Source organism: Oncorhynchus mykiss, chromosome 27, assembly GCF_013265735.2.
Source record: "Oncorhynchus mykiss isolate Arlee chromosome 27, USDA_OmykA_1.1, whole genome shotgun sequence".
Taxonomy (NCBI): Eukaryota; Metazoa; Chordata; class Actinopteri; order Salmoniformes; family Salmonidae; genus Oncorhynchus; species Oncorhynchus mykiss.
The window spans coordinates 19348132-19363633 of NC_048591.1; the positions used below are offsets into that span (position 1 = coordinate 19348132).

At 45.7% G+C, this 15502-nt stretch overlaps 2 protein-coding genes across 2 annotated transcripts in view; one reads left to right on the plus strand and one right to left on the minus strand.

Moving 5' to 3' along the window:
• The window catches only part of aifm4 (apoptosis inducing factor mitochondria associated 4), a 62973-nt gene that overhangs the window by 18960 nt on the left and 28511 nt on the right, over window positions 1–15502 (minus strand). The window lies entirely within an intron of this gene.
• LOC110507699 (TLC domain-containing protein 2) overlaps window positions 639–15502 on the plus strand; it is a 34736-nt gene continuing 19872 nt past the window's right edge. Inside the window, exons 1-3 of the mRNA XM_021587854.2 lie at window positions 639–1260; window positions 1646–1728; window positions 14109–14191. Of these exons, the coding sequence (XP_021443529.1) occupies window positions 1082–1260; window positions 1646–1728; window positions 14109–14191 (345 nt within the window). The 5' untranslated portion in view covers window positions 639–1081. The remainder of the gene's footprint in view (window positions 1261–1645; window positions 1729–14108; window positions 14192–15502) is intronic.

The window sequence follows — 15502 nt, forward strand, 5'->3', positions numbered from 1 at the left end:
TATGGCATAATTATATTTGTATTAATTTGCTTCACTGTCAATGACAGACTTTTATTTTGATGGTTAACTACAATGTCCACTATTGTGGCTAGCTTCACATAGATGGTCCGACCACCATTAATCAAATAAGAACTGTTTTATAAATGAGGGTTATTTTAGATGATTACACCTAGCTATAGCTACTGAAACAGATTATGTCGTTTTGCTGTGTTTTTGTGGAAGAACATTGTTTGCGTCCATGAGCTAGCTAGCTGTCTTTTATGACCAGCCCTGTAGGTGCGCGAGACAACTTTATCTGCATCGTATGGAACGCCGTTTGGGTCTTTGCGTGTCATAAAAGACACAAGTCAAATAACACTATTTGACGTGTCAAATAACACTATTTGGCGTGTCAAATAACACTATTTGGCGTGTCAAATAACACTATTTGGCGTGTCAAATAAACTGGACGTGTCCTGGCCCACAGAAAAAAAACTACGTGCGTCTATGTTGTCTGGTAAATTTCATGAAACTACTATTCCCATAACCCTTTATGAATGAACGGAAGTGGGGTGATACATTCATGACGTATACTTTTAATTATTCTAGCTGCGCCCCCTTATAGTAGGGCGGGGATTGTCTGTGTTTGGTAACTCCATAGCACAAGTTACACAAGCAAGGATCATTTTATAATAGGAGCATTTCACAACTTGTATATCAATTCGCACGCTCAGCACATGCGTCCGAGAAAGCAATTCTGTCTTCTCCTTTGGCTGGTACTACAATAAAAATGGTCAACCTGAAATCATAGAATATAATAGATCATCATTGACGTCCACGCCTCACCTTCCATTTATGAGACAGAACGATCAAATTGCCTACATTTGAGTCGACTGACATCAGGAGTCGCAAGAACATTTATCGCTTTAGGCTGAATAACACGGAACTCCAAAGTAAAGTCAGTATGTTTGCTTTGACAGTGTAAATATCAATCGCGAGCAGAGAGAGCGAGCGCGTCGATCTTGAACAACTACAGCGCGCGAATTTTCTAACGTTGAATTCTTCAAGTGGAGTAGGACACAGAAAGGAGTTTGTCGTCGCCATGGAGTTGAATTCAGTGCTTTTGACTGCGGGTGGCTCTATTGGATTTTTTAAACTTGTCAACTGTGGTGTCAGTAAACTCCCTATTCCCGATACTGCTTGCAGAAACGCCTGGAAATGGAGAAATATCTGCACATCTTTCACCCACAGTCTGATAACTGGGATATGGGCTGTACTGTGGTGAGTCGTTTTCCACTGCCTTGATGTGCAAAGATCAATTGTTTTGAATTAGCTTATACATTACAGGGTAGTAACTGATAATAGGGTTTATAATACATTTTTACAATTTAAAGGTACAATTTTTGATTTTTGTTGGGTAAGGTAACATAATGTGGACTATGTTTTATTCTGGATTGAATTGTGAAGTGTTAAATCAATTAACCTATGGTCATATAGAATGCTTCAGAATCAATTTTATTTGGCCTACACCTTTTCACTATGCTAATTCTCTCCAACTTTCTCTCCCAATAATACAAAAAACGATTTAATTGCTTTGAATAATATATCAATTTTAATTGCTTTCTGGTTATTCTCTCAAATGAATGTGTCTGTTTTTCCCCTGCAGCTTTTTCGTACACCCACAGATGGCCGAAGATTTGATAGGAACCCATTCTGTGTTCTCGCACACGTTGGTTTCTGTATCAATTGGTGAGTGAGTGTGTGGATGGGCAGAGGGAAAGGGAAGCGGTGTGTGAGCTGTCCACACATAGCAGCAGGAAGTAACGGTGCTGGAAGTACTGCAGCACTCCTGATCAATCAAAATAATTTAGCAGAAATCAGGATATAAAAATAATTTACCAAAAAATGACACCAGTCTAAACAGACATAAGTACAATTATTCCAAATACTACACCAGAGAGCATAATTTAGCTACAGAAGATCAATGCCTTCTAAAAAATAGCAGTGGATTAAGATTTATCACAAGCACTTACATTTGGGAAGGTTGCAATTTGGCCAATACACTCGCCAAATATAGAACAGTTTGTTCCGTTGTGACCAACACGGTCTGTGAAGAGACACACACGAATACTCATACACACGCTAGCACACACACTCTATAAACACGCACATTTCAATATTGTTATATGGTGGTATTATACATTTTGTGATGTAATGATGTTATATGATGTACTTTTATTCATTTTTTTTTTGTTTAGTTGTGTGATGTGTCTGGACCCCAGGAAGAGTAAGGCAGCAGCTAATGGGGGATCATAATAAATAGATATAACCCATAGAAGGATTTTGGAACCTCTAACTCTGGCACTTTGACTCATGGGTACCCTAGCAATGGCTGCTATTCCAGACTTGAATGGGAACTGCCATCTATGGATTATATTTCTGTGGTTGGCTGCGGCTGTCATTTTGCCTTTCGCAAATTTCAAAATACAATCACGAGAAAAACGTAAGGTCTACCGTTTGGAAAGAAAATGCCTACTGCTGATAAGAGAAGACTAATCTGTCTGTAGATGCTAACACATTTGTTTCTCAGCTTTTGAGTGATTCTGAGCGAACAGCACTGCTTTTCAAAGTATATTAACTTGAGATATTGGCATGAGCACATCGGCCATCACCGGTGAGTAGCCTATGCTATCTATCTTCATCATTGAGTCAGTGTTACTGGAAAGTTTATTTTGTAGCTATACAAAATAAAAAATAAATAAAAATATAAACGTAACATGTAAAGTGTTGGTCCTATGTTTAATGAGCTGAAATAATTTTTTCCATATGCCCAAAAAGCTTCTTTCTCAAATTTTGTGCACAAGTTTGTTAACATCCCTATTAGTGAGCATTTCTCCTTTGCCAATATAATCCATCCACCTGACTGGTGGCATATCAAAATGCTGATTAAACAGCATGATCATTACACAGGTGCACCTTGTGCTGGGGGCAATTATAAGGTCACATAAAAATGTGTAGTTTTGTCACACAACACAATGCCACAGATGTCTCAAGTTTTGAGGGAGCATACAATTGGCACGCTGACTGCAGGAATGTCGACCAGAGCTGTTGCCAGAGAATTTAATGTTAATTTCTATCATAAACTGCCTCCATTGTCATGGGAAATCTATAGATTAGGGCCTAATTAAAATTTTCAATTGACCGATTTCCTTTATATGAATTGTAACTCAGTACATTTTTTAATTGGTGTGTGTGTGTGTGTGTGTGTGTGTGTGTGTGTGTGTGTGTGTGTGTGTAAATATATCTCAGGGTTTCCATTAGGAAAATTAGGCGGCTGTCATGATTGTTGTTGGAATGATTGGACCAAGGTGCAGCGTCGTATGGTTCCATCATCTTTTATTAGAAGTGAAACACACAGAAAACAATAAAGCGCAAAACGAAACGTGACGCTAATGTAGTGCTCGCAGGCAACTATACATAGACAAGATCCCACAACAAACAGGTGGGAAAAGGCTGCCTAAATATGTTCCCCAATCAGAGACAACGATAGACAGCTGCCTCTGATTGGGAACCATACCAAGCCAACCTAGAAATAAAGAAACTAGAATGCCCACCCTAGTCGCACCCCGACCTAACCAAAATAGAGAATAAAGGATCTCTAAGGTCAGGGCGTGACAGTACCCCCCCCCCCCCCCCCCCCCCCAAAGGTGCGGACTCCGGCTGCAAAACCTGACTCTATAGTGGAGGATCTGGGTGGGCATCTAGCCTCGGTGGCGGCTCAGGTGCGGGACGTAGACCCCGCTCCGCTCGCGAATCCGACCGCTTCGGTGGCGACTCTGGTGCGGGGATCGTCGCAGGAAGCTCCAGCCCATTGATCGTCGCCGGAGGACACGGACCGTGGATCGTCGCCAGAGGCACCGGGTTGTGGATCGACGCCGGAAGCTCCGGCCCGTAGATCGTCGCTGGAGGAACCGGACCGTGGATCGTCGCTGGAGGAACCGGGCCATGGATCATCGCCGGAGGCTCCGGTCCGTGGATCGTCGCCGGAAGCTCCGTACCGGGTACCCTCGCTGAAGGCTCTGGACTGGGAACCCTCACAGAGGTTCCGGACTGGGAACCCTCGCAGGAGGCTTCGGACTAGGAACCCTCACAGGAGGATCTGGACTGGGAACCCTCGGAGGCTCCGGTCCATGGATCGTCGCCAGAAGCTCCGGACCAGGTACCCTCGCTGAAGGCTCTGGACTGGGAACCCTCGCAGGATGCTCCGGACTGGGAACCCTCACAGGAGGCTCCGGACTGCGAACCCTCGCAGGAGGCTCCGGACTGCGAACCCTCGCAGGAGGCTCCGGACTGGGAACCCTGGCAGGAGGCTCCGGACTGGGTACCCTCGCAGGAGGCTCCGGACTGGGAACCCTCGCGGGAGGCTCCGGACTGCGAACTCTCGCAGGAGGCTCTGGACTGGGAATCCTCGCTGGAGACTATGGACTGGCCATGGACAGCACTGGAGGCTCCGGGCCATGGATCATCACTGGAGGGTCCGGACTGGGAACTGTCGCTGGAGGCTCCGGACTGGGAACCGTCGCTGGAGGCTCCGGACTGCAGACTGTCGCTGGAGGCCTGGTTCGTGGAGCTGGCACAGGGCGTACCAGGCCGGGGAGACGCACTGGAGGCCTTGTGCGTGGAGCTGGCACAGGGCGTACCGGGCTGGGGAGGCATACTGGAGGCCGGGTGCGTGGAGCCGGCACAAGACATACCGGGCTGGGGAGACACACAGGAGGACTGGTGCGTGGAGCCAGCACACGACGTACCGGGCTGGGGAGACACACAGGAGGACTGGTGCGTGGAGCCGGCACAGGACGTACTGGGCTGTGGAGGCGCACTGTAGGTCTGGAACGTAGAGCTTGCACAACATGTCCTGGACAGATGACAACCTTCATACGGAAAGTGCGTGGAGCCGGCACAGGACGTACTGGGCTGTGGAGGCGCACTGTAGGTCTGGAACGTAGAGCTGGCACAACATGTCCTGGACAGATGACAACCTTCATACGGAAAGTGCGGGGAGCTGGCACAGGACGTACTGGGCTGTGGAGGCGCACTGGAGACACGGTGCGTAGAACCAGCACACATGGTACCGAACAGATGCCACACGCCTCAAGGTGAATGCAAAGAGCTGGTACAGGACGTGCAGGGCTGTGGAGGCGTACTGGAGACCTGGTGCGTGGAGCCGGCACAGTCTTCACCAGACGGCTAGTACGCTCATCAGGACGAGTACGGAGAGCTGACTCAGGTGGCATTAAACTGAGGACACGCTCCTTAGGGCGGGTCAAAACACATGAACAATTTATGGAGATTTAGCTAGCTAGCTTGCTGTTGCTAGCTAATTTGTCCTGGGATATAAACATTGGGTTGTTATTTTACTAGAAATGCACAGTCCTTTTTGTCTGAATCTTTGTAGAATTCGTGTGTTCTCTACTCCCAACAATTAATCCACAGATAAAAGGGGAAATCTAAATCTCTCCATTTTTCGTCTTAATCTGTGGACGTTATATATACCCAAGTGGGTATATGCTTCTAAAGTAAATGCTCCTAAAAACCAATGAGGAGATTGGAGAGGTGGGACTGGTTTACCAGACGCTTGAGCAGTTTGGATGAAATTATTGAATAACATGTTTGTAAATGTATTTTGCAACGCTCGCGCACGCAGCGTGTTAGCCCTAGCCCCAGAGAGCAAGAAGGAGAGAGGAATGCCGGCTGTATCCTATGACCAACATGCAGTTCTTTATCCTTGTCAGATAGGCTACAGTGTCTGCTATACAGATACAGTATAGGCATACAGAAGGAGGCTAATTTGTTATTTTTCAATCAGAATATGTTTTATAAAGAAAAGCATGATATTGTTAGATTATAGGAGTAACTCTGGTAGGCATAAAACATTCTTCCTTTCCTCAAGTTCAACTGTCGGAGTCAGTTGGAGTGCCAGTGCACACTGCATGCGGTATAATTGGCTAATAGCCACACCACACGCCAAACCTTCACAACAGTTTCTGAACTTTATTAGGGTAATATCAAAAGTAAGTCAAGCAATTGTTTATAGGGGAAATTCAGGCAGGATATTATTACATTTTAGTCATTTTGCAGATGTTCTTATCCAGAGCGACTTACAGGAGCAATTAGGTTTAAGGGACTTGCTCAAGTGCACACACAGATTTTTAACCTCGTCGGCTTGGGGATTCTAACCATCAATCTTTCGCTTACTGGCCCAATGCTCTTAACCACTAGGCTACCAAAGATCCAAAACGAAAGAACGAGAAGCATATATAAATGTTATAACAAATCATACAATCTACTTGCAGTGAAGCCGCTCAATATTTACATTACATTCAGTCATCTAACAGACTCCCATCCAGAGCGATCCACAGAAGCAACCAGGGTCAACGCCCTGTCACTTCCTGTTGAACGCGGAATGAGGAAGAGCTCAGTTTTGTTTGTTTGGAAAGTTTGTTGTTTGAAAGAGTATTGGAAAGTTATTGGTAGCAAGCTAGCTTCTTAGTTTGGATCCAACGACGCAGTTGGCATCAGTTGCTGGGACTGCTTGTCTCTTTCCAGGGATGCTGCCGACCAAGGACGGGTCTGAGATGGCGCCGACAGAGATGGTCGCCACGCTTCAGGTCCGTAGGAAACGATGCAATTTTTTTATTTTTTTATGTATTCTTTTTTACATTGTTAGCCCAGAAAATCTCAAGTGTTATTACATACAGCCGGGAAGATCTATTGGATATAAAAGCGATGTCAACTTACCAACATTACGACCAGGAATACGTCTTTCCTGAAGCGGGTCCTTTGTTCAGACCTCCACCATGGACATGGGATCTTAGCCCAGAGGCTGACCCAAAACAATGCAGTCGCCACAGGAGAGGTGGACGAAGCGGCCTACTAGTCAGACCCAGAAGGCAAGCACACCATCCACCGCTTCTGAGCATATTACTCGCCAATGTCCAATCTCTAGATGACAAGGTGGACGAAATTAAGACACGAGTTGCCTTCCAGAGAGACATCAGAGATTGTAACATTCTCTGTTTCGCGGGATATGTTGTCAGAGTCAGTACAGCCACCCGGTTTCTTCATGCATCGCGCCGACAGAAACAAACATCTCTCTGGTAAGAAGAAGGGTGGGGTGTATGCCTTATGATTAATGACTCATGGTGTAATCACAACAACATACAGGAACTCAAGTCTTTTTGTTCACCTGACCTAGAATTCCTTACAATCAAATGCCGACTGCATTATCCTCCAAGAGAATTCTCTTCGATTATAGTCACAGCCGGGTATATTTATATTTGCTTACCGCCCCAACAGGTCCCCTGACGATGCAATCGCCATCACACTGCACACTGCCCTATCCCATCTGGACAAGAGGAATACCTATGTAAGAATACTGTTCACTGACTACAGCTCAGCATTTAACACCATAGTACCCTCAACTCGTCATTAAGCTCGAGACAACTGGGTCCTGGACTTTCTGACGGGCCGCCTCCCAGGTGGTGAAGGTAGGAAACACCATCTACACCCTGCTGATCCTCAACACTGGGGCCTCACAAGGGTGCATTCTCAGACCTCTCCTGTACTCCCTGTTCACCCATGACTACGTGGCCATGCACGCTTCCAGCTCAATTATCAAGTTTGCAGACGATGCTACAGTGGTAGGCTTGATTACCAACAATGACAAGAAGGCCTACAGGGAGAAGGTGAGGGCCCTTGGAGTGTGGTGTCAGGAAAACAACCTCTCACATTAACAAAACAAAGGAGATGATCGTGGACTTCGGGAAACAGCAAAGGGAGCACCCCCCATCCACATCGACGGGACAGTAGTGGGGAAGGTGGAACGTTTTTTAAGTTCCTCGGCATACACATCACGGACACACTGAAATGGTCAACCCACACAGACAGTGTGGTGAGGAAGGAGCAACCATGCCTCTTCAACCTCGGGAGGCTGAAGAAAGTTGGCTTGCCACCTAAAACACTCTCAAACTTTTACAGATGCACAATTGAGAGCATCCTGTCACCGCCTGGTACAGCAACTGCACCACCCTCAACCGCAAAGCTCTCCAGAGGGTAGTGCGGTCTGCACAACACATCACCGGGGACAAAATACCTGCCCTCAAGGACACTTGCAGCACCCGATGTCACAGGAAGGCAAAAAAAGATTATCAAGGACAACAACCACCCGAGCCACTGCCTGTTCACCCCACTGTCATCCAGAAGGCGAGGTCCGTACAGGTGCATCAAAGCTGGTACTGAGAGATAGAATCTGTTTTTCAGTCTCAAGGCCATCAGACTGTTAAACAGCCATCACTAACATAGAGAGGCTGCTGCCAACAAATCTCTGGACACTTTAAGAAATTGACTTAATAAAGGTATCACTAATCACTTTAAATAACGCCACTTTAATAATATTTACATATCCTACATTACTCATCTCATATGTAAACTCAGCAAAAAAAGAAATGTCGCTTTTTCGGGACCCTGTCTTTCAAAGACCATTCGTAAAAATCTAAAAAACTTCACAGATCGTCATTGTAAAGGGTTTAAACGCTGTTTCCCATGCTTGTTCAATGAACCATAAACAATTAATGAACATGCACCTGTGGAACAGTCGTTAAGACACTAACAGCTTACAGACGGTAGGCAATTAAGGTCACAGTTATGAAAACTTAGGACATTAAAGAAGCCTTTCTACTGACTCTGAAAAACACCAAAAGAAAGATGCCCAGGGTGCTCATCTGCGTGAATGTGCCTTAGGCATGCTGCAAAGGAGGCATGAGGACTGCAGATGTGGCCAGGGCAATAAATTGCAATGTCCGTACTGTGAGACGCCTAAGATAGTGCTACAGGGAGACAGGACGGACAGCTGATCATCCTCACAGTGGCAGACTATGTGTAACAACACCTGCACATGATCGGTACATTCGAACATCACACCTGCGGGACAGGTACAGGATGGCATCAACAACTGCCCGAGTTACACCAGGAACGTCCGCAATAGGCTGAGAGAGGATGGACTGATGGCTTGTAGGCCTTTTGTAAGGCAGGACCTCACCAGACATCACCGGCAACAACGTCGCCTATGGGCACAAAACCATCGTCACTGGACCAGACAGGACTAGCAAAAAGTGCTATTCACTGACGAGTTGCGGTTTTCTCATCATCGGACTGAGCTTGTTGTCATTGCAGGCAATCTCAGCGTTGTGCGTTACAGGGAAGACAACTTCCTCCCTCATGTGGTACCCCTCCTGCAGGCTCATCCTGACATGACCCACCAGCATGACAATGCCACCAGCCATACTGCTCGTTCTGTGTGTGATTTCCTGCAAGACAGGAATGTCAGTGTTCTGCCATGGCCAACGAAGAGCTTGGATCTCAATCTCATTGAGCACATCTGGGACCTGTTGGATCGGAGGGTGAGGGCTAGGGCCATTCCCCCCAGAAATGTCCAGGAACTTGCAGGTGCCTTGGTGGAAGAGTGGCCGAACATCTCACAGCAAGAACGGGCAAATCTGGTGCAGTCCATGAGGAGGAGATGCACTGCAGTACTTAATTCAGCTGATGGCCACACCAGATACTAACTGTTACTTTTGATTTGGACCCCCCCTTTTTTCAGGGACACATTATTCAATTTCTGTTAGTCACATGTCTGTGGAAATTGTTCAGTTTATGTCTCAGTTGTTGAATCTTATGTTCACATGCGCCAAATACAATAAGTGTAGTCCTTACCGTGAAATGCTTACTTACAAGCCCTTAACTAACAGTGCAGTTCAAGGAGAGTTAAGAAAATATTGACCAAATAAGCTAAAGTAAAAAATAATAAAAAAGTAACACAATAAAATAACAATAACAAGGCTATATACAGGGGGGTACCGGTACCGAGTCAGTGTGCGGGGTACAGGTTAGTTGTGGTAATAATTAGTACATGCTGGTAGGGGTGAAGTGAAAAAGTATAGATAATAAACAGCAAGTAGCAGCAGTGTACAAAACAAATGGGGGGGGTCAATGTAAATAGTCCGGTAGCCATTTGATTAATTGTTCAGCAGTCTTATGGCTTGGGGGTAGAAGCTGTTAAGGAGCCTTTTGGTCCTAGACTTGGCGCACCGATACTGCTTGCCGTGTGGTAGCAGAGAAAACAGTCTATGCCTTGGGTGACTGGAGTCTCTGACAATTTTATGGGCTTTCCTCTGACACCGCCTATTATATAGGTCCTGGATGGCAGGAACTTGGCCCCAGGGATGTACTGGGCAGTACGCACTACCATCTGTAGCGCCTTACGGTCAGATGCCGAGCAGTTGCCATACCAGTGATGCAACCGGTCATGATGCTCTTAATTGTGCAGCTGTAGAACTTTGAGGATCTGGGGACCCATGCTAAATAATTTCAGTCTCCTGAGGGGGAAAAGGTTTTGTCGTGCCCAATGAACTTGAAACTCTCGCTCCACTACAGCTCTGTCAATGTTAATTGGGTGTTAATGGCTTTTTCCTGTAGTCCACGATCAGCTCCTTTGTCTTGCTCACATTGAGGGATAGGTTGTTGTCCTGGCACCACACTGACAGTTCTCTGACCTCCTCCCTATAGACTGTCTCATTGTTGTTGGTGATCAGGCCTACCACTGTTGTGTCATCAGCAAACTTAATGATAATGTTGGAGTCGTGTTTGGTCATGCAGTCGTGGATGAACAGGGAGTACAGGAGGGGACTAAGTACCTACCCCTGAGGGGCCCCAGTGTTGATGATCAGCGTGGCAGATGTGTTGTTGCCTACCCTTACCACCTGGGGGCAGCCCGTCAGGAAGTCTAGGATCCAGTTGCAGAGGGAGGTGTTTAGTCCCAGGGTCCTGAGCTTAGTGATGAGCTTCGTGAGCACTATGGTGTTGAACGCTGAGCTGTAGGCCTTCTCACATAGGTGTACCTTTTGTCCAGGTGGGAAAGGGCAGTGTGGAGTGCGTTTGAGATTGCGACATCTGTGGATCTGTTGGGGAGGTATTCGAATTGGCATGGGTCTAGGGTATCCGGTAGGATGCTGTTGATGTGAGCCATGACCAGCCTTTCAAAGCACTTCATGGCTATGAACGTGAGTGCTATGGGGAAGTAATCATTTAGGCAGGTTACCTTTGCTTCCTTGGGCGAATGGACTATGGGGGTCTGCTTGAAAATGTCAGTGAAGACACTTGCCAGTTGGTCTGCACATGCTTTGAGTGCACGTCCTGGTAATCCGTATGGCTCCACGGCTTTGTGAATGTTGACCTGTTTAAAGGTCTTGCTCACATCGGCTACTGAGAGCGTTATCACACAGTCATGTGACATGCTGGTAAAAATTGTAAAACTGATTTAAGTTTGCCTGCATTATAGTCCCCGGCCACTAGGAGTGCCACTTCTGGATGAGCATTTTCTTGTTTGCTTATGGCCTAGAGTTGGTTGAGTGCGGTCTTAGTGCCAGCATCGGTCTGTGGCGGAAAATAGACGGCTACGAATAATATAGATGAGAATTCTCTTGGTAGATAGTGTGGTCTACAGCTTTTCATAAGGTACTCTACCTCAGGCGAGTAATACCTTGAGACTTCTTTAATATTAGACATCGCGCATCAGCTGTTATTGACAAAAAGACACACACCCCCACCCCTCGTCTTACCAGACATAGCTTCTCTGTTCTGCCGGTGCATGGAAAATCCCGCCAACTCTTTATTAGCCGTGTCGTCGAACATCCACGACTCGGTGAAACTTAAGATATTACAGTATTTAATGTCCCGTTGGTAGGATATGCCACCTGACCTTGTCTATCTCTCATATAACTTAGAGCAATAGTGTATGTGTGTCAGCCTATACCCCTCCAATGACCTCTCCCCAACACGCTTCATGTGTCGGATAGCTAAAATTGGTCTGTAGAAGGAGTATTAAGCCTGGAGCACAAGTCAAACAGCAGACCATAGCTTTCACTTGGTTAGGAGTCTCGGCTAGATGGACAAAATCTTTATTTAACTAGGCAAGTCAGTTAAGAACAAATTCTTATTTTCAATGACAGCCTAGGAACAGTGGGTTAACTGCCTTGTTCAGGGGCAGAATGACAGATTTTCACCTTGTCAGCTCAGGGATTCAATCTTGCAACCTCTCAGTTACTAGTCCAACGCTCTAACAAGGCAGGCTACCTGCCACCACACTGAGCTTAGAGTAAACCCCAGCAGTACAGCCCCTTTAAATAAAAATTCCTCTATTTTGACTTCATGCTCTCTAATTGACTCGTGTATTGAGCTAATACACTCTATAAGCTGTTAATTTATTGGATCTGTGCCTGGTTAACAAGGGCTCCCTTAGAATTCCAAGGATTGTTAGCGTTCTCCCAGAGAATCCACCCACCCTTGAATGCTGCCTGTCAGTGTAATTAGTGTTGCCGGAATTCTAGAATCAATGGGGAGCATTATGATGCTTTGTCCCAGGCACTGCTCCGGGCCTACCCCTGTAGGTTGCGTGACCCTAGAATGGGCCGTAGCGCATGAGAAGAAGGCTGTTGATATATGCCGCAGCAGTCTGCCCGGGTCAAATGCCATCTATAACAGAGAAGTAACAGAGAAGGGAGTCCGGGTGAGGAGGGATGGTGGATGGTGCTTCCTCTGAGCCCTGCCTACAACAATGTGGCGTGACAGTGACACTGAGCCTATAGTATGGTCGTCACTATCAGGCCACAATGCAAAGCTAGAAAGACAAAGTATTTTCACTATAGGCAATTTTGACATGGCAGCTTGTAGAAACCTACTGTATGTTTGGAGGCTATATTTAAAATGTTTTGTTTGTTTTTCGCTCTGACTGACCAAACAAACACTAGTCTGGGCCTCTGTCTGTGGACTGACTTGATTATGTCAGGCCAAGGCAAAGGTGTTGACATTTTGGAATGCATAACAGTTGCAGCAGGTACCCTCCCAGGCTGACCAAAGGTAAATGCAGTGTTACACACCAAACATGACACTACCATGAAGTGCCACTCTCCTATTGGGTGTGTCGTTAAGTTCATTTTAAGAAGATTTTTGTTTTGAGGAACTGTAATCTGTCACAAAGATTTTCTGATATAGACTCATCTCAACCAAACATCCATGGTTTGACTGTAAGCCAGTGTATAGACAAGTTGTCGTTGGACAGTCACTGCCCAAAACCCACAGAACGGGAGAGCTTGGCTCCAGTCACCAGCCGTTTGAGATAACATGCTGCTGTTGAGTTTAAACACTACAAAAATTTTTTTCCATTTTCAGCCCCGTGTGGTGGTACAGAAACGTGTGAGAGAAACTAGGGCAGAAGAACAGGGGCAGGGGGTGAGATGTGGACAGAGAGACACACAGGGAGGGAGAGAGGGACAGAGAGAGACCGAACCAATGATTCCTTTTGGAACACAGTCAGTGTCATAATGATAAGAGAGCCTGTTGGAAGGCCAACGGGCGAACAGAGCTTGACCTAGGTTGACGGTCTTCGCTGGTTGTAAAATGGCTTTTCTTTATACCTGTCTAGGAATGATAAGAGATGAATGGATGACACTTTTAAAATCTAATATGGATCCTATTCAGTCAAAATCAATTCCCAATGCACAGTAAGAATTATTTTTGGGATTCAATTTGGACAATTTGGTTAAGTAAACATCCGTTGTTTCTTCAGCATGTGTTTGTCATATAGCAGCTGAGGATGCTCTGAAGGTACACGTCTTATCACAGTATTTACAGAAGCCGTTTGGTGTTGAATGTCAAATAGAATATGTAGTAGGAACACAGACTAGGGTTAATTATAGTCTGCCCTAGAGGAGGACCCCCTCCGCAACACACACACACCCGACTATTTTTAACGCTTCATTATTTTTCCACCATTCTGAAAAGCCGTCTCCATGGTTATGCCCATAGCGGGGGACTGATCTAAATAGCACTCTTTAACTGACATCTTGGTTACCATCCTTGGTGTCGTCATGGAAGCGACTGGCAAGAGGGGTCCCCACTAAATATACTTGATATGCCAAACGCTCCTCCACTGAAAAAGCCTTTGTTCTATCAATCTCCATTGCTTTGTTTTGGTTCTAAGCTAGAATATGCCTTTTCCATGTTTTGTTCAACAGGCTACTTCATCTATGACTTCCTTGATATGGTGCTCAACCAGAAGATGATCCTGTCATGGGAGCTCCTATTCCATCACACAGTGGTAAGTGGCCCTTGTAGCATCTACAAGGTTTGAGGTACCCGTTATGTACAACCACAGATCTAGGATCAGGTTACCTGACCTCACTCACCATAACCTCGATAAATATCTGACCCTGTATCAGCAGTTAGGTGAAACATAGCCTAGAATCTCTGTCTCAACCTCATTATCTAGCTAAAACACCCACCAGAGAATACTGAAGCAGTGAAAGCATCACAGAGTGCACACACATTTTACACACAAAACCCCCACAGTCGTTGGCCCCTGTTAGCATACAGCAGAGCTCAAATCCTATTTTATTGGTTGCTTGCACAGTTTTGCTGCACCTGCGATGTCTCTAGCTATAACAATGCAGTGGGATCTAGCAATACAATAACAATACACACACACACACACCCCCCCCCCAAAATAAATAAAGAACAAGAAAATGAAGACCTTACTGTTAACCTTTTCCAGCCAGCCTTCCTCATCAGGCTCCTAACCTGCCTAACATCCCCCTTGAGGAAGTTAACCCCCAGGCATGGTAGTGTAACAGAGGTCTTTGGGTAAAAACGCTTGCACAATGAGTACATTTGTCAGAGACCTGATTAGTTGCATTGGCAATCTAAGTGAATGCCTAGACTTCAGCTTAGCAGGCTAATGTGCTCTACTGTCCCTTAGAAAGTCTGAGTTTTAACCCCATCGGTCACACTAGCTAGGAACTACCAACTAATTATTGTTCTCTTTCTAATCAAGGCTAGACAGCTCTAGTACTACGTATTAGGCCTCAAATGAGAGCACCTGGTAAAGTCATTGTTCATCATTGTCATTTTGAGAAAAATGTTCATTGTTCACCAATGCTCTTGAGAAAGACCTCATAGCGTTGTTCTCATTCCCTTGAGTATGGGTTTCTCGTCTTTGTAGAATGCTGCTTGAGGCTGTGCATCAGGGTATGAAGTTGCCTGTTGGCAACAGATCTAGGATCAGCTCTTCTGCCTGACCCATTTTCATGGCAATACTGAGCTTTTGAAGACCTTTTTATTTTGAGGACCGGTTTGTGATGTTGATGTACATTTTTAGATGTGTGGTTAGAAGAGGACTTGTGTAGATTTGAATTTGTAGAATTTTGTCAAGTCTGTCCATGTCTGCTTGTCTAATAGACTTATTATACTTATATAACTAATGTTTGTGTATAGGCGTCTGAAGTTGAGCCAGTGTATGTGGGCACATGCCTATTTATATGTGTGAGCCTCTATAAGTGTGTGTTTCTCTATATCGCTCGCACACATGCTGGTGAGTAGTACAGTATTCACACTCAGCCTCTCGTGTTGGTAT